The sequence below is a fragment of the Xenopus laevis genome, chromosome 9_10L (assembly GCF_017654675.1).
Source record: "Xenopus laevis strain J_2021 chromosome 9_10L, Xenopus_laevis_v10.1, whole genome shotgun sequence".
Classification (NCBI taxonomy): Eukaryota; Metazoa; Chordata; class Amphibia; order Anura; family Pipidae; genus Xenopus; species Xenopus laevis.
Window position 1 is genome coordinate 129,401,627 of NC_054387.1, and position 22,528 is coordinate 129,424,154.

At 38.2% G+C, this 22,528-nt stretch overlaps 1 protein-coding gene across 2 annotated transcripts; it reads left to right on the plus strand.

Moving 5' to 3' along the window:
- Nucleotides 1–1,053: 1,053 nt before the first annotated feature.
- On the plus strand, nucleotides 1,054–14,859 carry LOC108705457 (kinesin-like protein KIF16B). 2 transcript variants are annotated; one of them, XM_041577039.1, is made up of 9 exons: nucleotides 1,054–3,239; nucleotides 4,711–4,982; nucleotides 5,617–5,781; nucleotides 6,607–6,689; nucleotides 8,027–8,282; nucleotides 10,134–10,346; nucleotides 11,227–11,267; nucleotides 13,885–14,140; nucleotides 14,256–14,859. In XM_041577039.1, the coding sequence occupies exons 1-9, from the start codon at nucleotides 1,186–1,188 to the stop codon at nucleotides 14,462–14,464; spliced, it is 3,549 nt and encodes a 1,182-aa protein (XP_041432973.1). In that variant the 5' UTR covers nucleotides 1,054–1,185; the 3' UTR covers nucleotides 14,465–14,859. The 2 variants fall into 2 exon arrangements, with proteins under 2 accessions (XP_041432973.1, XP_041432974.1); XM_041577040.1 differs by having other exon boundaries at nucleotides 4,714–4,982.
- Nucleotides 14,860–22,528: the final 7,669 nt, after the last annotated feature.

A 22,528-nucleotide genomic window follows, 5' to 3' on the forward strand; every position in this document is an offset into this window, starting at 1 on the left:
ACCATTGTTTTGAATTATTCTAACACTAATGAATTGTTCAATCGCTAATACTGTCAAAAATTCTTTGAAAGAGAAAATTGTGTAGTAAATTCAGAAGAAAATGGCATTCTTTGTCATCGCTGTCCAACCTTTTGAATTTAATGGGACAATTATAAACTATACACGATGTTCAGAGATGTAGTTATAAAAGAAGCCTGTGGGACTGCTAATCAGAATAGGTATGGGATCCATTATCTGGAAACCCGCTATCCAGAAAGCTCCAAATTACGGAAAGGCTGTCTCCTATAAACTCTATTATAATCAAAAAATCCAAATTTTTAAAATTGATTTCCTTTTTCTCTGTAATAATAAAACAGTAGCTTGTATTTGATCCCAACTAAGATATAATTAAACATTATTGGAAGCAAAACCAGCCTATTTGGTTTATTTAATGTTTACATGATTTTCTAATAGACTTAAGCCAGGTATTAAGATCCAAATTAGGGAAAGATTTGTTATCTGGACAACCTCAGGTCCCAAACATTCTGTATAACAGGTCCCATACCTGAATCTTCATAGGAACCTTTATAGAAGCTAAGGAACGGCATGCAACAGTGTGTTTTCTGTCTCTTCTAGTCTTTTTGTTCCCTCACACTGAGGTAGATGTCTTATAATTTTAAACCTTGTGAATACTAACAAATAGTGGGTAAAGAAAGCTTTATATTGTAAGTAAGTACCTCTATAAGTAAGTATCTCTAATAAGTAACAAATTAAAATGACTTGCATATAGATTACATGTGAACAGTATTATATAAAGAATGATGTTACAAAAGAGACAGCAGTTGCCCATGCAATATACAGAGCAGTTTATATTTGTATAGCAGAGATCAATTGAGCCTTTGTAAAGAATACCTGCTTGCTGTGTATCTGGCAGATCTGCAGGTACATTTAAACTGCCAAGCAGTGAAGGTGTTTTCCAGTCGGAATGGAGAGAAGCTAGAGAAATGAGGAAATACTTTGCTAAATATTGTTGGACGGCAGGTAAACGAAAGACTAATAGCCCCACCTTTGCAGTCAACACCAGACAAACTAGAAAAGTGACAGACAAAGAGCAGCTTAGCCACTGTAGAGATTTCTCATTTGGTGAATCAGAAGAAAGACATATAGGATGCCTACTGCAAGCACATTGAAGCTCATCAAAGAAGCATGGCACAGGGATATGTAACTAAAGGTACTGTACATACCTGTTTTCCTCTCCCATTGGCTGCCTGTGAAACAATTAATATGTCTGCTGTCAGAGTGAAAGTGGCTGTGAGGACACGTCCCATGAACCGCAGGGAGAATGATCTTAAATCCAGTTGTGTTGTCCAAGTGAAAGGCAACCAGATATTTTTAATGCCTCCTCTCAGTTACAAGGAAGACCATGTGAAGGTAAAAAAGGAATTCACTTTTGACCATTGCTTTTGGTCTGTAGATGAAAAACATGCAGGACAAGAGGAGGTTTTCGGTGCTCTTGGCTCAGAACTCATTGATAATGTCTTCAAGGGGTTCAATGCTTGCATATTTGCCTATGGACAAACTGGATCGGGAAAATCATTCTCAATGATGGGAACTGATGAACAACCAGGTCTCATTCCAATGATCAGCTCTGAGTTATTTAAGAGAGAAAACAATGACTCCAGGCAACTGAGAGTGGAAGTTTCTTTCATGGAAATATACAATGAAAAGGTGAGGGATCTATTGCAGTCAAAAGAAAAACAAAAGCTGCTCAAAGTTCGGGAAAGCAAACAGTTTGGCCCATATGTGGAGGGTTTATCTCACCATACAGTCACCAGCTATGAAAGTATTAACTGTCTGGTGTTAAAAGCCAATAAACATAGGACTACTGCTGCTACGAACATGAATGATGAAAGCAGTCGCTCACATGCTATCTTCTCAATAACCGTAAGTCAAATCCATATTAACCATAGTGCTGGTTCCACAAGGGAATTAACTGGCAAAATTAGCCTTGTGGATTTAGCAGGAAGTGAGAGGGTTTCTAAAACTGGAGCGGAAGGAGAGCATCTAAAGGAAAGTAAAAATATAAATAAGTCCCTCACGGCCCTTGGCAGGGTTATATTTACCTTGTCAAACATGTCCGAGGGGAAAACAAGCTATGTAAATTATAGAGATTCTGTTCTCACATGGCTACTTAAAAACAATTTAGGAGGCAACAGCAAAACAGTCATGCTTGCCACCATTAGCCCCGCTGCAGATAATTACCATGAGACTCTATCCACTTTAACCTATGCTGATAGTGCTAAAAGGATAGTCAATCAAGCAGTAGTAAATGAGGACACCACGTGTAAAGCTATTGGAGAGTTACAAGAAGAGGTAAGGATCCTCAAGGAAAAGTTAAACCAAGCTGAGAACATGCACAGAGATTTGCAAGAACTTCAATGCAAGCTTAGAGAAAAGGAAGATCTTCTAGAAGAATTAAACATAAACTGGGAAGAAAAACTTCAGAACTTTGAGGCTACACAAGAGAGGCAGAAACATTTGGATAGTATGGGCATCACAGTGGAGCAACTGGGGATTAGGATAGACCCTACGAAAAGCTATCTTTTCCCCGTTAGTCACCATGCAGATCATAAGTATTTATTTTATTATTTAAAAGAAAGTACCACTGTTGGCGCTGGACCTTCTCAGGATATCCATCTAACTGGCCCTGGAATTGAGATAGATCACGGTGTAATTAATGTGCTAGAGGGCTTTGTGACTTCCAAAGAAAATGCTCTGACCTATGTCAATGGCCAACTAGTCCAGAAAAGCACCGACCTATGGGATGGGGATAAAGTAACTCTTGGAAGCTACACTTTTATGATTCATCTGCCGCACAGAAAGAGAACAGAGTCTGTAAATAATTATATGGAAGGACATCTAGGAACTGACTCTCTCAGCTTTACTCAGCTCCATGGAAACGATTTATTACATGATAGTTTAATTGATTATCCAAGTTCTCCAGATTTCAAACAGATCTATACCCATCCTATGACTGATAAAATATCAAATATACTGGAAAGATCTGTAAAACTGGAAGCTCAAGATCACATCTATTCTTCTGTATGTAAGAGTTCTGTTATGGACAAAAACATCAACTCAGGCTTACAAAATCAAGCGATTGATTCTGAGAGTATTGCCTCTTTTCAAGAACCACTGAGAATGCAGAGCAATGACACCATCTCAGACCAACAGGAATTTCCACATTGCTCACTGTTGCGGTAAGAACAACACAATTGTGAAATATTTGGTTTTTGGAATTTAAACTTAAAGTATGTTGCAGGTCCCATCTGCCATAACTCTTCTTCTGTGATATACTGCATTACTAGCTGTAGCCATTGGATTAGGAATTCTGTGTAATTCTGTGTGACAGCAAAATGTTTAAACACCTTAGCATTGTGGGTTTAATCACTGGATTTCTGCATACAACATATATAGAAATATATAGAAAATAAAAGGGAAAAATGCAAAACATATAGTTAGCTCAAAATATAGAATTTCCTGGCCCTGGAGGCAAGGGGAAACAAACAGGCTAACTCACACCGGGTCCTTGTAAGTAAATCTAAATATTAATCAAAATATTTGACTTTTTATTACAGTTTGCAGGGGCATCAGGTAATTAGACACTCCTCACTTCTAGGGATGGGCGAATTTTTTCGCTTCGTTTCGCCGAAAAAATGACGCCCATAGACTTGTATGGAGACGTGCGTCAAAAAAATTTTTTGGACGCCCATAGACTTTAATGGGCGTCTGCGACATTTCGCCGGTGGCGAATTTTTGGCGAAGCGAAACGGGTCAAATTCGCCCATCCCTGCATCACTTCCACTGGAATGCAGGGAGCGTGGCCTAGCAGGATACAGCTTGAGTTTTTATAACTTCCTGTGAGTAGGGTCTGGACCAATAATATAATAACCAAAACTCCTTACAGGAACACAGTGGAGAAATGATATTATATGCATTGGTTATGGCTCCTCCTACAGATTCCATAGACCCCCAATATTAAAGTCATGTGACCTGCCCCTGTCCAGATATTCCCATCTGATCAACTAAGTACCAAACCTAGTCATGTTTGGACTCTTTTGACAGGTAATATTATATTGAACACAATCCCAGTTAGAGTGTCAATATAATGGGTATGGATTTTGGGATGATATATGGGTTAGTGTTACATTATATTGTGACCTTCACATCACCTATGAGGGTCCTGATGTAAGCGCTAAGTCCCCCCTCCATTGGTTTTCACTCCCCCACATCTCATGTCTGTTATCAACCAGGGGTTAGAGCAGGGGGCCACAGGTTGTGATCCCTTTACACATGGCTGATTCAGGCCTTAGTGAACAGAGCCCTGTATCTGGTACTGGAAGAATGTTTTCTGAATTTCTTAGCCTTCTTTATTAACTAGTACATGCCTGTATTATTGCCACAGGGCTCATTTACCAGTTGCCAGGGTTGCAAGTGCCATGGGACAAAAAATTGCATGCACAAAGCATCTGCAGCCATGTCAATTGATGGTGGAACTGCACTCTGCACCTGGGACAGATAAATGCTGTTGGTTTCCGTATTGCCTTGCACCCCTCATTGTTCCATGATGGTTTTCCAAGCAATTTTCATATGTTACCTATGTACCACACCTCTGGTAGTCCATTTTAGGAATGCAAAGAGCTATCCATAAAGATGTCTGTATTTTTTCAGTAGGGAACAGATAAGTGAGGACACAGGACTGTCTCTGAAGCTCTTCTACTGGGATAAAACCTTTGATGTTTCATGGCTGGCGGAGCAGCTGAAGAACAGTCTCCTTATGCCCATTACAGGGGTGTCCTTCATTCCACTCTCAGTTACTTCTGAGGATGAATGGAAAGCAGCAGCAGACAGAAATTCTGTGATAGTCATGTGCCACTCCCCAAGATCCGGCAAACCCAGAGATTATCTAAACCCATATATGGAATATTTTATGAAGACATGGGGTAAGACTTTTTTTGCCTTTAGTCCATCTCGGATAGGAGTGACTCTCGTTCCAGTTTCAATTGCAATCTCCTCTAAAAGATAAGAATAGAAGTAAAAGCATGGCCAGAACTGAAAACTGGATTGGCCGATGATCATCCATGGTTTCTTTGGTGCACTCTACATGTTCTCAATGTCAGATAGCAACCCAGGGAAAGAGAGAGTAAGAAATAGCTTTCTTTTTATTTTACTGTTTTTAACTACACTATGGCCAACATGGTGGATACCGACAGTCTATGAAAATGTGGATGAATAATGCAGCTGTGGTTGCCTATTTGTATTTAGCAATAAACTGTCAACCAAATTGGGAGGTGTATGTAACATCATCTTTAAAGCAGTATCAACATTTTCCAAGGGCAGTAACCCATAGCAACTAATAAGCAATTAGCTTTGATCATTCAGCTGCAGACTGAATAAAGAAAGGAAATGTATAATACGTTGCTATGGTTTACTGCACAGGGCAGATTTGTCCCTTGTTAGTAAATGTGCCCTTGCATTCAGCCATCCAACAGCTTTTATCTACGTTAACACTAGTATTAACTATTTTTTTTATAAAAAAAAAAAGTCAGAATTTTAACTGAAAATGTTTTTTTTAAGGTCCCAGTAAAATAACCATGATAATTATTGACCTGGATAATGACCCTCTTACTGGTGTGGAGTGGAGGAATTGGTGGTATAAAAGTCCATTTGCTCAGTGTAATCTTCAGCTGTTCACAACGGAGGAGATGGATGAAAAAAGAAGGCCAGAACATAAGAGCAAAGGTAACTGTACTAATGAAATGCCACTCTAGGAAAACATTATAAAAAATACCTCATGCTTCAGAGTTGTGCATTATAAATAATAAGTGTCAAGAAGTAAGGAGGTACAGAAAATGTGCATTTTATTATCAATATCAAGGGTCAAATTCCGAATTGAAAAAACTTAATTAAGTCAAAGTTTTTTTTTCGTTGAATAGGTCCTTTTTCGATCAAATAGGTCCGTAATGGCCAAATTCGAAACGTACGAATCAAAGGAATAGGGCATTCGATCAAATTTGATTCTAAGTTTTTCCCAACTTTCCCCAACATTAAAACAGCATTTTACTGTTTTAAAATTAAAATGCTGTTGAAATGCACCAATTAGTCCACAAAGTAATTGGTGAAGCTTTAACTAAACAAGAACTTGAAAACTATAAACCAGTAATTTGGAGTTGTTGAACAGTTGTGTTCAGGTGAGACATTAAGTTTTGTGTAGGACTCGCCAGACCAGGGATGACTTTGATCTAGTTGGCCAGCTTAAATATATTGCAATATATGGACAAACAATCCCTGTTTTGTTTAAAGGGTAAGGCATTTTTTTAGAAGCTTAAAGCACAAAATGTATCAATGTCCTAAATAGATTGATAATGGGTTGAGCGCAGAGGATCTCTTGTATTTGTCGAGACATTACGTTTATCCATCACCAGGGAGCTTATTGTGTATTGATTTGTAAATGCCCCTTGTTAGACTTGACTATATAAGGTTTGACTATATAAGGTCCAAGAATATCAGCATGGGATTTTTTGGTAATCTTTTTCATTATTTATTCCCTGTAATTGTAATGGATAGATCTGAAAGAAAGACAAAGACCACAGATGAACATGAGCAGGGTTTCTTGTCAAGAGGCAACACAATTAAAGCTACCATCACAGGTAAGATATGTTGTCTAGTACAACAGACACCAACTACCAACTGAAACCACATTATTTATTAGTATCCTGAAGTTATTTAGCACCAACTTACTCCACAGCAATTTGCAAACATTATGGAGTTATGGTTATTTATTTTTAAGTCCGAATGGTAAAATCTCTAAAAGTTTGAGTTTATTTCGCAAAAAAACTCATATTTTCATGGGGGGGAAAAAAATGAAATTTTTTGAGAATTATTATACACCGATGCTGAAAAAAACAGAATCCGAAAATCAGACCTGTTGAGGTTCTGTATAAGTCAATGGGAAGGGCACCTATCCCAAATCGGGGTTGTCTGGGGGTTTAGACTGAAATATATGCAATAGTTTCCCAAATGATCCTCCAAATGACTTATGGTCAGGCTCATCAACAGATTAGTAGAGTAGCCATCTCCACAGCAGTATCATACAAGAAGAAGAAAACTGGAGAGCCTTCCAGTGTGAATAAATGTAGTTTTTATTGAAGCACTACATGTTTTCGACCTCAAAGATCCTTGCACCAGAGGAAGGATCCTTGTACTCTTCTTCCTGTTTAGACTAAAAATCTGACTTTCCCGAGCAAATAATTTGGGTTATTTTATTAATAATAAAAGGTCAAATTGAGCATCTGAGTTTTTTTTAAAGAAAATACAAGATAAATTTGGATTTTAGGAAATAACCCCCTAGATATCATGTACATCAGTCCCTGCCCTGTTCTGCTGGAGTAGAAGGTAAACTATAATATCCATAAAAATATGACCAACAGTAGCTGCATAGTCATTGATACAAATGTGAACCACTCTGTGGAACAATGGCTTTAAAGGTTGATCTGTCAGAAGTAATAGTTATGGTTTAATATCCCATGATATTTTGTAACTAGGTAATGTAATAAAAGTTGAAAGGTTTTCCCAGATCTAACAACCCATAACAACCAGTTAAATGTTTGTGAGCAGTAAATCCTACATGCCAATTGGTTGCTATGAGGTACAAGACCAGTAATAAACTTTGAATTTCTGGTGCTCAAGCTGGTGCTATACAACAACTTCTACGGGTCAGCTGAACAACACTTTTGGTTTCAGAAGATTTCAGAAGAAAATTATATTTAAGCCTATATCTGTAAATAGCTTATATTGGTTTGACAAGCATTGCAAAGCTATAGAAATGTAACTAACTTGTTCTTGTAATAGAACGTAGATCAAAATTGTCAAATATTATATAAATTCCATAACTTTCATGCAGGTTAGCAAGACATGAAACAGTTGCTTTTGTTATATTGATTTTATTTTGAGTTCATAACAAGCTCTTATTATAACAACATTCCAGCGGGGTCTAGTGGTTGGAATTTGCTCCAAAGAACCAAAGAATCACCAATGGCTGGAAGATCTTCTGAAAACGGAAAGGTTCAAGCAAAACATCAAATATATTCAGTCGATCCAAATCTCAAGTGATATCTCTCAGTTCCAAAAAGATATTTCTAATTGTACATTTTGTATACTGTACCACTCTGGTAAACAGGGGGCACCGAAAACCACCAATGGGCTGTTTGATGATGAACTGGAAACCATGTCTCATATATTTGGTAAGTACAACAATGTTGGCACTGTAGCTGCATGTATAAGGGATGCTTGCCTTGCATCATCAATGGCTTTCTTTAGAAAAACCTTTTTTAAAAAAAAAAAAAACAAGGCTTTTGGCTCCATGTGCTCCATTTTGTTGCACGGTATTCATGTTATTCTGACTTCAAGGCTTCCCTGAAAGGAGCCTATCTGCTGAACTATAAGTATAATAGCAGCAGGGGTCTGAATGGCCAATTCTAACACATCAGTGCCTTGTTCTTGTTGGTCACTAAGAAGCATACATGGAAGACTTAGGGGCATGCTTATCAATGGTCGAATTTAGAGTTTATGGGAGTTTATAAAAACTCCCATATACTCGAAATTCGAAGAAGAAAGAATTATTTAAAAATCTGATATTTTAAATTCGGGTGAATAGGATCGACCTGCAAACTCTAATCGAATTCAATTTGAGTTTTTTCACCAAAAAAAATTCTACCAAACAACTCCAAATTGATTGTAGGAGGTTTCCTCATAGGCTAAAACACCCATTCTGCAGTTTTTAGATGGTGAATAGTTGAATTTGATTCTTAACGGGACAGTACATGATACATTTTCACATTTTTTTTAAACTCGAATCAAATTTGGACTATTCCCTAGTTGAATTACACTAAAATAAACTCAAAATTAGAATATAAAAATTTGAATTTTCAATTCGACCCTTGATAAATCGGCCCCTAATATATGGTGATATAACTAAAAAAAAAGATCCCTTATCCAGAAAACTCCCGGTCATTTTTATAATAGATCCTATTTCTGTACATCATGACTTCTTAAAGGGGTTGTTCACCTTTGAATTAACTTTTAGGGGCTGATTCACTAACTTCGAGTGAAGGATTCAAAGTAAAAAAACTTCGAATTTTGAAGGTTTTTTTGGGCTACTTCGACCATCGAATGGGCTACTACGACCTTCGACTACGACTTTGAATCGAAGGATTCAAAGTAAAAATCGTTCGACCATTCGATAGTTGAAGTACTGTCTCTTTAAAAAAAACTTCGACCCCCTAGTTCGCCATCTAAAAGCTACTGAAGTCAATGTTAGCCTATGGGGAAGGTCCCCATAGGCTTGCCTAACTTTTTTTGATCGAAGGATATTCCTTCGATCGTTGGATTAAAATTCTTTGAATCGTTCGATTCGAAGGATTTTATCGTTCGATCGAAGGAATAATCCTTCGATCGTTCGATCGAACTATCTGCGCTAAGTCCTTCGACTTCGAATATCGAAGTCAAAGGATTTCAATTCCCAATTGAATATCGAGGGTTAATTAACCCTCGATATTTGACCCTTATTGAATGTAAGAGAGTGATATTCTGAGACAATTTGTTTTAGTTGTGGTTTTTGAGTTATTTAGCTTTCTATTCAGCAGCTCTCCAGTTTGCAATTTCAGCCATCTGGTTGCTAGGATCCGAATTACCCTAGCAACCATAGATTGATTTGAATAAGAGACTAAAATGTGAAAACGAGAGGCCTCAATATAAAGATGAGTAATAAACAGTAGCAATAACAATAAATATGTGACTTTAGAGAGCATTTGCTTTTAGATGGTGTTAGTGACCCCCCCCCCATTTGGAGTCATAAGAAAATTATAAATAATGAAGACCAACTGGAAAGCTTCTTAGAATTGGCCATTTTATAACTTACTAAAAGTTAACTTAAAGGTGAACCACCCTTTATTGGGTCATTGAAATGCAGGGAATAATGCAGTTATTGGCACTTATATATCATACTTGGACTTGGTAGACTACAGTTCAAAGAGAAGTGAAACAGAGTCTGATGTATTAAATTGAAAGTACTTTCTCGTTCTTATTCTGTGTAGAAAAAAGGAGGATCATTGCGGTGACGGGAGATCTGGAGGATAGCAGTGGTAGAGTGAAGAGAAGAATGCAACATACTCAGACAAACATCATGAATTTCACTTGTAGACTTACCCTTTTCAATAGCAGACAAATAGATTCCATTATAAAGGGTCATATAATCTCTAGGAGTGTAAAAAGGAAGCTGGACAAACTCCAAAAATCTCTAACAGAAGGTAAAACATGTGTTTGGCTTATTTTCTATGTATGTACAGCATGAGTGACTCTAGGATACACATTCTAGGTCTTATTTATGAAACGTAGGCAACTTTGCACCTGTAGAGTAACCAATCAAAAGGTTGCATTCATTAATCCACCTGTAGTAGAGGCTAATGGTTATTGGTTGTTATGGGGTAGTCCATTGGGGAATTTGCCCAGCATATATAAATGATCCTTAGAAGCTGATTTGTTAATAGTCCTAGTCAAGGAAAGGAATCAGGTTTATTGATTTAAAAAAATTGGATAATGTTCTATTATTATGATCACATTTGATTTTTTGAGGATATTTTTTTTTTTCTCAGTTGAGTCTTCTTGAAATTGGAAAGTATAAAAATTAAAAAGCTCATCACCTAAAACCTATTGTTATAACATTTTAGGGGGAAAATTTGAATCAAGGAATAAATTATTTGCAGTCAAAATCAAGTGAGCTTGAGTTACACAAAAATGTGATTGTGCTAAATGCAATTCTATGACACAATTCCCTACCTCAAATATGAATTAATCAGCCCTACAGTACCTCCCGGAAAAACTTTATTTATCTTTCTTTAAAATGGTGTTCTTTATTTCACTTTATTTCACAGCAGTTTTTTCAGAAAAATCTTCTTAAATCTGTATTAAAAATTGTATTTTCTTTTTTAACATTTCCATAACTTGTACAGATTTCAGTATAGTTCCCCTTTAAGTCTTCTCCAGGAAAGGAATTATTGTGTAAATGCACTTCCTCAAACTCAAATCTGCTGCAGTGAACCGATACCGTATCAGATACACACCTTGTGTAACCAGATCTACTGCTTTTTTCCACACTATGTAAATGTAATTATTGCTTTATTTTTACAGCCAGTAACGGAATCTATATTTCCCTTCCGTCATCTGCAAAGGTAAGTTGCTGTGGTCTCCAGCATTCTTTAAAAAACAGAGCTGAAGATAATTAAATTAATAATTTAGTTAGTTGAGTAGAAACATGTCCCTTTTCACCCTTATGGTGGAAAGCAAATAAAGTGAAAACTCAATAATTTTTCTAAACTAGGTTCTCAAACGTTTGTGCTTTTTAATGTTTCTTTAAAGGAATTGTTCAGTATAAAAATAAAAACTGGGTAAATAGATAGGCTGTGCAAAATAAAAATGTTTCTAATATAGTTAGTTAGCCAAAAATGTAATGTATAAAGGCTGGAGTGACTGGATGTGTAACATAATAGCCAGAACACTACTTCCTACTTTGCAGCTCTCTGGCTTTCCACTGATTGGTTACCAGGAGGGATGTAGCGAACTGCCGTTTATGTGTTCGCGAACGCCGTTCGCGAACACCGGCAAAAAATGCGAACAGTTCGCGAACTGTTCGCGAACTTCGAACATCCGAAAATCGTTCGATTCGAACGATCGAAGGATTTTAATCGTTCGATCGAACGATTTTCGTTCGAATCGAACGATCGAAGCCATTCGATCGAATGATTTCATTCAATCCAATGGCTTCGATCGTTCGATTCGAACGAAAATCCTTCGATTTTAGCGATCGAATGGTCGAACGATTTTTGACGCGAACGCCTATTGGCGAACGTCGCGCGACGTTCGCGAACATTCGGCGGACGCGAACAGTCGAAGTTCGCGCGAACTAGTTAGCCAGCGAACAGTTCGCTACATCCCTAGTTACCAGGCAGTAACCAACCAGTTGCATAAGGGGGGTGGGGCACATGGATCATAACTGGTGCTTGAATCTGAGTTGAATGTTGAGGATCAATTGCAAACTCACTGGACAGTTATGTCCCATGTGCCCCCCCTTATAGTCACTGACTAACTCAGAGTTAGAGAGCTGAAAAGCAGGAAGTAGTGTTCTGTACTGTTATGCTACATATCCAGCCATTCCAGCTTTTATTGATTACATTTTGGCTAACTAATTATATTAGAAGCATTTTGCATAGCCTGTCTATAGATCAAGTTTTTATTTTTACACTGAATTGTTCTTTTAATGTATGTTTTAGCTTTAAATAAAAACTCTGTGGCCTGTTAAAATTTTGAGTGTAATATACAGTGGGGCTCATTTATCAACACTGGGCAAATTTGCCCATGGGCAGTTACCTATAGCAACCAATCAGGGATTAGCTTTTTGAAGCCAGCTGCAAGTAGAACAATGAATGCAGCAATTTGATTGGTTGCCATGGGTTACTGCCCATGTACATATTTGCTCAGTGTTGATAAATGACCCCCAGTATGTCTAAAGAATATGAAGAATACAAAAAATACTCTACACAAGTGATAGGTGAATTTGTCCTATTTAGCTTCGCCGCAAATTTCCAGCGCAATTCGCGAAACAGACGGAAAATTCACAAAACTTTTTTTTTACACTGGCGACAATTTAGACGCCAGTGACAAATGACGCTCTTAAAAAAGTGAATGGGCGTCCGTTTTTTTTTTTGATGCTGGTGAATTTTCATGGCAAATTCGCAGATTTATTCACCAGTAGTGAAACTCACAAATTTGATGCAACTTCACGCCTGTCGAATAAATTAGCCCATCACTGTACACCAACAGTGGCTCCCAGTTGGCTCAAAGCAGGTGCTTATTTTTGAATTTCTGGTTTGGAGGCAAGTTTTGGTTGCATACAAACCAGTTGTACTGCCAAACACAGCTTCCTGTAGGCTACCAATCCACATAGGGGCTACCAAATAGCCAATCATAGCCCTTATTTGGCACCCCAAGAAGCTTTTTCAATGTCTGTATTGCTCTCCAAATTCTTTTACATTTGAATGTGGCTCATGGGTAAAAAAGGTTGCGCTACACTCTACAGCAAGTAAGTGGTAGTGTGGAAAGGGGTACTGAAGTTCTCCACAGGAAGATTGGGAGCTCACACTGCTGGAGCACTGGCAGACCCCTCCAATCTTGCGATGAACTGAGTCTATGGTCCCAAATCCTTTGAGTTATATATTACCCATTTTTTTTTTTTTTTAATAACTCTGCCCAATAATGGACCGGGGCTAGGTTGCAGGCTTATATTGATATCATCATCTGTGAGTGTTTAGGTGGATGAGGTGTGGTGTTGTGTTTTTGGGTCATTGTATTTTGTAAATATGTGTTTAGATGAAGATGGGTTAACAAGTCAAGGCTGGAATTTGCTAAAATGTATGTGTTACATTGGCTACATTCCAAGGGGGAGATTATCAGTTTACATGATGAGTATGTAAAAAACCATGATTGGTGAATAAATAGCAACTAAATGTGATCATATTTTCCATAATTGTTTGTTTGCATATTTAATAACAGAATTGACATTTTAAAATCTCAAAAATGTGCTTAATGCGGACTTCAATAGAAGCTTGATTTTTTAGGACCTTGTTTCATATGAAATTTTGTATTCTTCTGTTACATAACTAGAGAAAATCTGAGTTTGAAAGAATGGAGATCTCGTTTTGTTTGCCACGAAATTGTGAAAAGATGACAATTTTGAACCTTAATAAATAACCTCCTAAAAGTTGATGAAACCGTATCTCTGCTTTGTTAAAGTTGGACACGCTTGCAATCTGCTCCAGAGATTCCAGGGAGAACTATCAGTGGATAGAGCAATTTCTGAGAAACAAGAACCCTTGTAGACATGTCAGTTCCATCTACATCTCCAATGACTTTGGCCAGTTCTGCAAGGAGATCTCCAGATATAGTTGTGTCATCTTGTATCACACAAAGAATCGAGGAAGAATAAAAATTACCAATGTGTGCGACTCGCTCTATGATAAAGAATTGGAATTTATGAATTCAGTATTAGGTAAGAAATGTATTTCTGCAGCTCTTGAACCCGGGCTATAAGATCTGCTTGTCATGATTTTTCTTATTTATGACCAAAAGATAAAGAGTGACAAACATGCTATTAATGTACATAGGAAAGAATAAAATCATTGTGGTGGTGGATGATCTAGACGACAGCAGTGATGAAGAAAAGGACAGAATCCTTAGGAATCAGCCAAACATTGGTGACTGGGCTTGCGGTCTGTTTCTCTTCAACACCAAGGAGAAAAGCTCCAGGCTTTATGGATCACACAATAAAGATGTTATAGTGAAGCTGGAGAGATTATGTGAACTCTTACAGTAAGGTATTACCAGCAGCAGTGAACGTTTCTACCACATACAATAAATCTTCTTTATTACAATGGTATCTCCCACATAATTTGGTATCTCCAAATATTCTTCCTTACATATAATATGCCACATAACATACAGACTCACCAGTCTATAGAAAGGAAGAAACAAAAAATGAGTTACTTGCCTCTACCAACAAACATAACATATACAGAAATGTAAAAGTTGCCTTTGCCGCCATAGTTCCCCCTGTGACTCTTCCAGTGTAAATGTTAAAACAGAATTAGCTCTGGATTTGCCAGGCCCAAGTCTGTGATGCCTTTTGACATAATAAACTTTGGGAATCACCATCATTTACAGTATATGGTGGCAGTAGCTCCAGGTTTTCCCAGTGTCAGTAAGGGGCTGATTCACTTAGGGTCGAATATCGAGGGTTAATTAACCCTCGATATTCGACTGGGAATTGAAATCCTTCGACTTTGAATATCGAAGTCGAAGGATTTAGCGCAAATAGTGCGATCAAAGGATTATTCCTTCGATCGAACGATTAAATCCTTCGAATCGAACGATTCAAAGGATTTAAATCCAACGATCGAAGGAATATCCTTCCCCATAGGCTAACATTGACTTCGGTAGCTTTTAGATGGCAAACTAGGGGGTCGAAGTTTTTTTTAAAGAGACAGTACTTCGACTATCGAATGGTCGAATAGTCGAACGATTTTTAGTTCAAATCGTTCGATTCGAAGGCCGAAATAGCCCATTCGATGGTCGAAGTAGCCCAAAAAAACCTTCGAAATTCAAAGTTTTTTACCTTCGAATCCTTCACTCGAAGTTAGTGAATCGGCCCCTAAGTGTCCATGTGTAGGATTCAGAAGAAGAGGCAGGATGGCATTCAGAACAAATATGGGTTCAGTGTAAGGAGCGTGTTTGGACAGAGAATAGAATCAATGAGGCTTAATTTTTAAGAGTGCATTTTAATGGGGAGAAGGTTATAGAACAATGGCTAAACTACAATGACAGAGCACTGGCACCACATAATATTGTTCAAATATAGACTGACCGGTTGCATATGCAATGGTCTATACTCAGTGTGCGTGATGTACCTCTCTGAAAGGGGACCCGTCACCCAATCAAAATTATCCAAATCCTATTTTATCATGTTAGTCAAGCAAAATGAACTTTAATTACACTGTATAAATTATTTGAATATTGTTTCCATCAGTCTGGGAACTCATAATTATAGCAACCAGGAAGGAGCCATTTTGTGGACACTGTTATTAAGGCAAGCCTTGTATCATCTCAGAATCTTGTTTGTGCACCAGGGGACAGAGACCCAATGTCACATGACCAGGGGCAGCTGGGAAATTGACAAAATGTCTAGCCCCATGTCAGATTTCAAAATTGAATATAAAAAAATCCGTTTGCTCTTTTGAGAGATGGATTTCAGTGCAGAATTCTGCTGGAGCGGCACTATCAACTGATGCATTTTGAAAAAAAAACATGTTTTCCCATGACAGGATCCCTTTAAGAGAGCTGGGGGAATGTAGGGAGAGCAGTGACATCTAGGAAGTGCTGAATGGAAAGTGAAAGTAATTGCCTGCCCCGCCTCTATGCCTAGGCATAGAGGCGGGGTAGGCAATACTTGATTGACAGCTGATATTTTTAAATGAGTTTACAACAGCTATGAATGCTTTAATAAAAAAAAGAAATTGGATGTCATATTTAATTTAAGAAGGACTTGTATTATACAAATTTTTATGTCTGAGTGACGGGTCCACTTTAAGGAGATACTCCTATGCCGAGTCTGTTAGAAACTGATATATATGGACTAACCGCCTAAGTGGGGGTAGAACTTTACTGCAGAGAACAGGAGCAGTGTGCTCAGTCTGCCCATGAACCAGGAACTGTGAGTTGCTGTTAATTTGTTGTGCATTGTTAAAAGTTTTTTTTTTCTTGAAAAACTCCATTTTGAATAGACTGATCTCTGTTTAAAGTTACCCTGGATGTCGCTGTGTTTAACTTGGAGTTATTAATCAGTCTGTCATTTCAATAAATTCCTAAACCAGCTACTTTCCTTACTCGGTTCTCCCAACCAGCCACTCCATGACTGGAACACTCAGATATTCCTAATCCTTTTGATGTTCACTCTACTGTCTCTCTCTCAATCTCACTATTTCTCTTTTATGACTATGAAGATTTTCATTCATCCAGGTCATAGTATATCTAGTATAGTTCAATCTAAAAACAACTGGACTTGCTGAGTAATCAATGAAGACGTTTCACTACTCATCCGAGCAGCTTCTTCAGTACAACTGACTGGTGTGGGAAGTCCTTGGCATATAAACTCTTCCACTAATCCAATCACAATGGCACATTGTAACTCTTCAAAGAGGTGACATCTGAAACTCACAGAGGTGTAGATTCTGTGTAGTTACTGTGATAGGATTATCCAATGTGTCATACAACTCCTAGATACAGGTGTTACTTGTGAGAGTTGCATGAATGGATGTGTGAAGTGTTCTGAATCCGCCGGGGTACAGATGTTTTTTTTTTAGATTGACCTATACTAGATATTTCTCTTTTAGTTCTAATATAGGTCTAAATACTTGTTCTCATGGTACTCCACTGCCATATCTATTTGGTGACTGCACTGCATTTCTATGATCCCTGTCTAATTTATAAAAAAAATGAGTTTAATGTTTCCCTTTTGATAATATCAACAATATTTGGGGGCAGATTCACTAAAGGGCGAAGTGGTCGTCGCTCGTGAAAATTCACCAGAAATACCATCCGCAGGGACATCAATTTACTAACAGGCGTAGAGGACAATTAACTATTGGAAGAGCACATCACTAGCGAAGTTTTTTGCCCTTTCGCCTGGCGAATTTCCTCTCTGGTGAACGATTGTTACTCCGCAATTTTGCCGAAGTGCGAATTTTCCATTATGTAACCTCTTTCACCAGAGTTTCCTATCTTAGACCTGGCAAATTAATAAGATGAAACTACATCCCCCTCAATCTTATGGCACTGACATATCCTTTATGCCGACGACTCATAAAAGTGATAAACAAAAAATGATGGAGTTTTTTCATATTTTAAATTGGGATTGTCTTAAAAAGTTGTAACTGTTAAAAATTACATTTTTTAACTAAACCTGGGCCTTGAATTTATGGCTAATTATGAGGGCTAAGAAAGTCCTGCATCAGAAATACAAACATGTGTGGATCTGAACTAAGAGATCATATGGAATTCCTTTTATTCCACATTCCTTTTATTCAGACCTCATTTGAGGGACATGCCACATTTGTTTTAGGGTGGGCTCATGTCTAGGGCATTAGAGCATCTCTTTGTTTTGCTTCCTTGGACATGTGTAATAATAAGTGGCCACTTCAAGCATTTGCACCAACATATATATGACCTCTATGTAAACACCAAGAAAATGGTTGGCACTCCAATACAAAAGAATATAGATTTATTCCATACTCCAATAAGGATCCAACGCGTTGGATCCTTATTGAAATATTGAATAAATCTATATTCTTTCGTATCGGAGTGCCGTCCATTTTCTTGGTGTTTATTTGGATTTCAGCAGTGGGGACGCTGCGGACAGAGCACCCGACTGGAGCAGCAATAGGGAGGGTGAACCTTGAGCGGTCCTTTTTCTTTGAGCCGTATGACCTGTATGTACCCGCCCTATTCAAATTGTCCTAAGTATAAGAGTACTAACGGAGTTTACATTAGCAAAATTTCACTAGCGTTCGGCTACGAGATGCAACTTTGCATTTTAGTGAAATATCATAGTGGTAGCAAATTAATGGCTGGTGAAGTGTGGCGAAGCCATTGCAGGCGAAAATTTGCCCTGAATGTCTTTCAGACTATCCTTCAATATGATTAAATATACCTTCTATGGAATCTAAAATACAGTAATGCTCCATCTAGTTTCCTGCATACATTTGACTTTAATCATACATATCTAGTGATGGGCGAATTTATTCGCCAGGCGCGAATTCGCGGCGAATTTGCGCGATTCGCGGCAGGCGCGAATAAATTCGCCAAACGCCCGCGAAAATTCGACGAAAAAATTCGCCGGCGTCAACATTTTTTTTTCGAAAAAACGGACGCTGGCGTCAAAAACGGGCGCCGGCGTCAAAAACGAGACGCCGGCGCCGTTTCATAAATTTTTCGGCGAAGCGAAACGGCGCAAATTCGCCCATCACTATACATATCATGAACTGGTTATTCCTTGAAAGATGGCAATAATTTCATGAAGACCTGAGCTGGCACAGAGGCCACAGTTGATGTGACGTAATACCACAGATAAGGCCAAAGTAGCAGAGGAAAGGGCAAGTAAGTGTCTTATTTGTGTCTTTTTAATATAAATATGTCAGTGTAAGGGGCCCGAAGCCTCAGACAGATGTAGCGGACCAAGGAGGAAGCACAGTCTCACCAGATCAAGGTATCCAAGGGGTTAAGAGAAGGCAAAGTCAGGTCCAGGCAAAAAGGTCGGTACAGGCGGCAAAGATTCAATACACGGTATAAACAGGCACGGTCAAGATCAGGATCAGATAACAGAAGAATATAGCGCACCCAGGAACTCACTAAGTGGAACCTACTAATAATAAAATTAAATGTTTTAAATATTTCCGGTCTCTCTGGTGCTCCATCATTGGACTGTTTTAACCAATAAGCAAATAACTTGGAACAGGCTTCTCTGTTACATGCTGGAAAATTATTGTTTGGGTACCTATGTTTGTAAATAATCCCCCCCAATGCCTTGCCTTGCCCAATGTGAGGACATTCTTCTCAAAATTGTTTTTTCTTTGCCCTGAAAATAAAAACACAGAAGTACTTTTACTTTAAGGGGGTTATTTACTAAAATCAAAATGTATCTCAGATTTATTGTATAAAAAAACACTACCAAACTTCCATTCCCGATTTTAGCATATTTATTGATAAAAAAACCTAAATTTAATCAGATCACTGAAAAACTCGATAAAATCGAGTGAAAACCATAATTGCTAATATTTTTGGGTTTTTTTCCGAATTGCTTGATTTTTCTGGGTTTCCTTCCCGAACCGTTCGATTTTTTGAGTTTTTGCCTGAAAACCCAGATAAAGTTGGATTTTATGGCAAAACCCCCTAACGACCCCCATAAATTCAGACAAAAAAAACTGTTGCACTTCAAAATTGCCACGCACATCAAAATTATTCAGACTTTATTGACTTTAATTCATTGACTTTAATGCATCTGGAGAAAAGAGACGCGCATATAGAAATTCGCTCTTGTCAAAATTGTTGTGCGTCAAAATTATTTTGATGCCCGTTGACTTCATAAACTGCAGCCTTATTCAACTAGAATTCTTTTATCTCAACCTAAAACTGCATTCTGGCAATTTTTCAGAAAATGAATTCTAAATACTACGGCTGATTTACAAAGACCCGTTGTAGAAATGCTAGAACATTGCGGCAGCACTTCAGTTGCATCTGTGTGCTGAAGTCTTTATGGGGCCGATTCACTATGGGTCGAATATCGAGGGTTAATTAACCCTCGATATTCGACTAGGAATTAAAATCCTTCGAATATCGAAGTCGATAGTTCGATCGAACGATAAAATCCTTTGAATCGAACGATTCGAAGGATTTTAATCCAACGATCGAAGGAATATCCGTCGATCAAAAAAAGTTAGCCAAGCCTATGGGGACCTTCCCCATTGGCTAACATTGACTTCGGTAGCTTTTAGATGGCGAACTAGGGGGTTGAAGTTTTTTTTAAAGAGACAGTACTACGACTATCGAATGGTCGAATAGTCGAACGATTTTTACTTCGAATAGTTCGATTCGAAGTCGTAGTCGAAGGTTGAAGTAGCCCATTCGATGGTCGAAGTAGCCCAAAAAAAACTTTGAAATTCGAAGTTTTTTACCTTCGAATCCTTCACGCGCAGTTAGTGAATCGGCCCCTATGTGTGTGTTACACTACTATGCTATTTATTTTTTGTAAATGTCAGCTTTGTGATTGACTTTCACTTGGTCTAGGGAGAGCACTTGCAGCATGGAGCAAACAAATCAGGGTTGGTCCCTAACTGCCTCACATTCCAGCCCCCCCCCCCCACTCTGCTAGTCATCATGTTGGGGATACCCTAAATTCTGTTTCCCCATACAGTTGCCCAGGTCTCTGGTTCATTTTCCTTCTTTTTGAAGCCGTCTCAGTGACGCAGAACAGAATTTGTAATGTGAGATGTTAGAGCTTCAAATATCCTACAGATCTCTCCAAGCTTATATAGGTGGCACAGTCACGTCGCTTATGGTAAAAAGATACTTTGCAATTGTTCCCATAAGAGGTGAAAAATATTTCTTAGCACAAAATCTCAGACAGGCTATTGTTGGCACATTTCTAAATGTGAAGCTTCCAGTGTGAGATGGAGCAAGTTCAGCTGGAGCAGGTTGGTTGTTGCTCATGTGCCTATAGTCATGCCTGTGCCGGACAGTTTTGTGGGTAAGGAGCTGCCTTGTGCTGTGTGCTCTCTCGCACTGCACAATTACACTCTCTTGCACTAGAATAGGCAAAATTCTGAGTTTAAAAATGGAAACTCAGCTCTTAAAGGTGAAAAGAGTGTTTTCTTTGCCTTTTTGAGGGGCCCTGCCAACTGAGACATGTGAGGAGATTACTAGGATGAGGAAAATTATAAGGTCCTTGGAGGAACTTAGTGGTCAGTTTGGAGAGTATAACAAGGTAAATGGGGTCTTTTTGTTCAGTATTCGAAAATGAGAGGATATGTAAAAGGATATACAGGTAGGAGAAGTTTCATACTTGTGATATAACAGAAGCACATCACCCCATCCAGCAAATCGGGACACAACATGTTGTGGCTTCCCATAAAGACTAGGGAACCCTGGCACACTTGCCAATTACTGAACTGACAATGATATACTTTAAAGGGCACCTGTTGGGTAAAAATGTTATCCCCTACCAAAGGTTCGGGCTAATAGAGTTGGTAGCAGGAGTCAAAATAGGCCCTGGTATTCCAGTACAGAGAGGCCCAATCAGCTCCCCACCAGCACACTAAATAGCAACTTCCTATGGCACCTTATAGCAGCCCTCTGGCATTTGCCAGAACCCACAGATTGCCAGTCCGGGCCTGGTTGGTAGTAGTAGTAGTAGTAGGTGCGAGCAGCCATGTCTGATCACTCGCATGGGCATAATGAAAAGCTGCCCGAATTGTTCAATATGCACATGTGACTGACACAACATGGCTGCTCCCTCCCGGTGCAGGTAGCCTAGCGCTGGCGGGGGGCTTTTTTTTTTTTTAAGAAAAACTACTGTTATCCCCAACAGGTGCCCTTTAAAGGAACGGGTCAGTGTAAAATTAAACTGAGTAAATAGAGGAAATTGTGTTCTGTTACATTCAATCACTCCACATTTTTAGTTAAAGAGATACTGACACCAGACAATAAACTTTTTTGTATTTGTCATAATATTGTTTTTGACTGCTATTTATAATTTTGCCATAAAAGTATTTGTGTGATACTTTTACATAACCTTTCTTACCCCCTCTAGGAGGGGGCTGCCATAGTTGTGCAGCAATAGTCCATTTGCATTAGAAACTCTAACTGACAGGCTGAGAAGAGACAGTCAGGTTGGCAAAACAGTCAGGTTTAGGAACTTCAAGTAGCAATTACTGACAAAATCAGAACTATCAGCGAAAAATGATCAACATGACCCATAGGCAACTTTTAATGTAGATTAATATTTTGAAAAGAAAATGTTCAGTGTCAGTATCACTTTAACTAACTATATCAGGTAAATTTTTTATTTTGCATAGCCTCTATTTACCCAGGTTTTATTTTTATACTGAATATAAAATATAGAGTATTTCCCTGGCAGTTCTGTAATTTGTATAACTTTCACAGCTGTCAGAATGTATTATTCATTGTATTTATTTCAGCATCAGTAACCACTTTTTTGTGAGGATATTGTATAATACAGCTGCTCTTTAATTTGTAAATGAAAACCTTTGGTCATACAATTAAACTGCTCTGATATATTACATAATAGGCCAAATATTAAATTATTCTCAAT

Bases quoted from the DNA above. Each gene is read 5' to 3' on its own strand.
- LOC108705457 (XM_041577039.1), top strand. From the start codon at position 1,186: ATGGCACAGGGATATGTAACTAAAGGTACTGTACATACCTGTTTTCCT. The intron at 3,240-4,710 runs GTAAGAACAACA...GTATTTTTTCAG, and splicing joins CCACATTGCTCACTGTTGCG to TAGGGAACAGATAAGTGAGG. The intron at 10,347-11,226 runs GTAAAACATGTG...TTATTTTTACAG, and splicing joins CCAAAAATCTCTAACAGAAG to CCAGTAACGGAATCTATATT.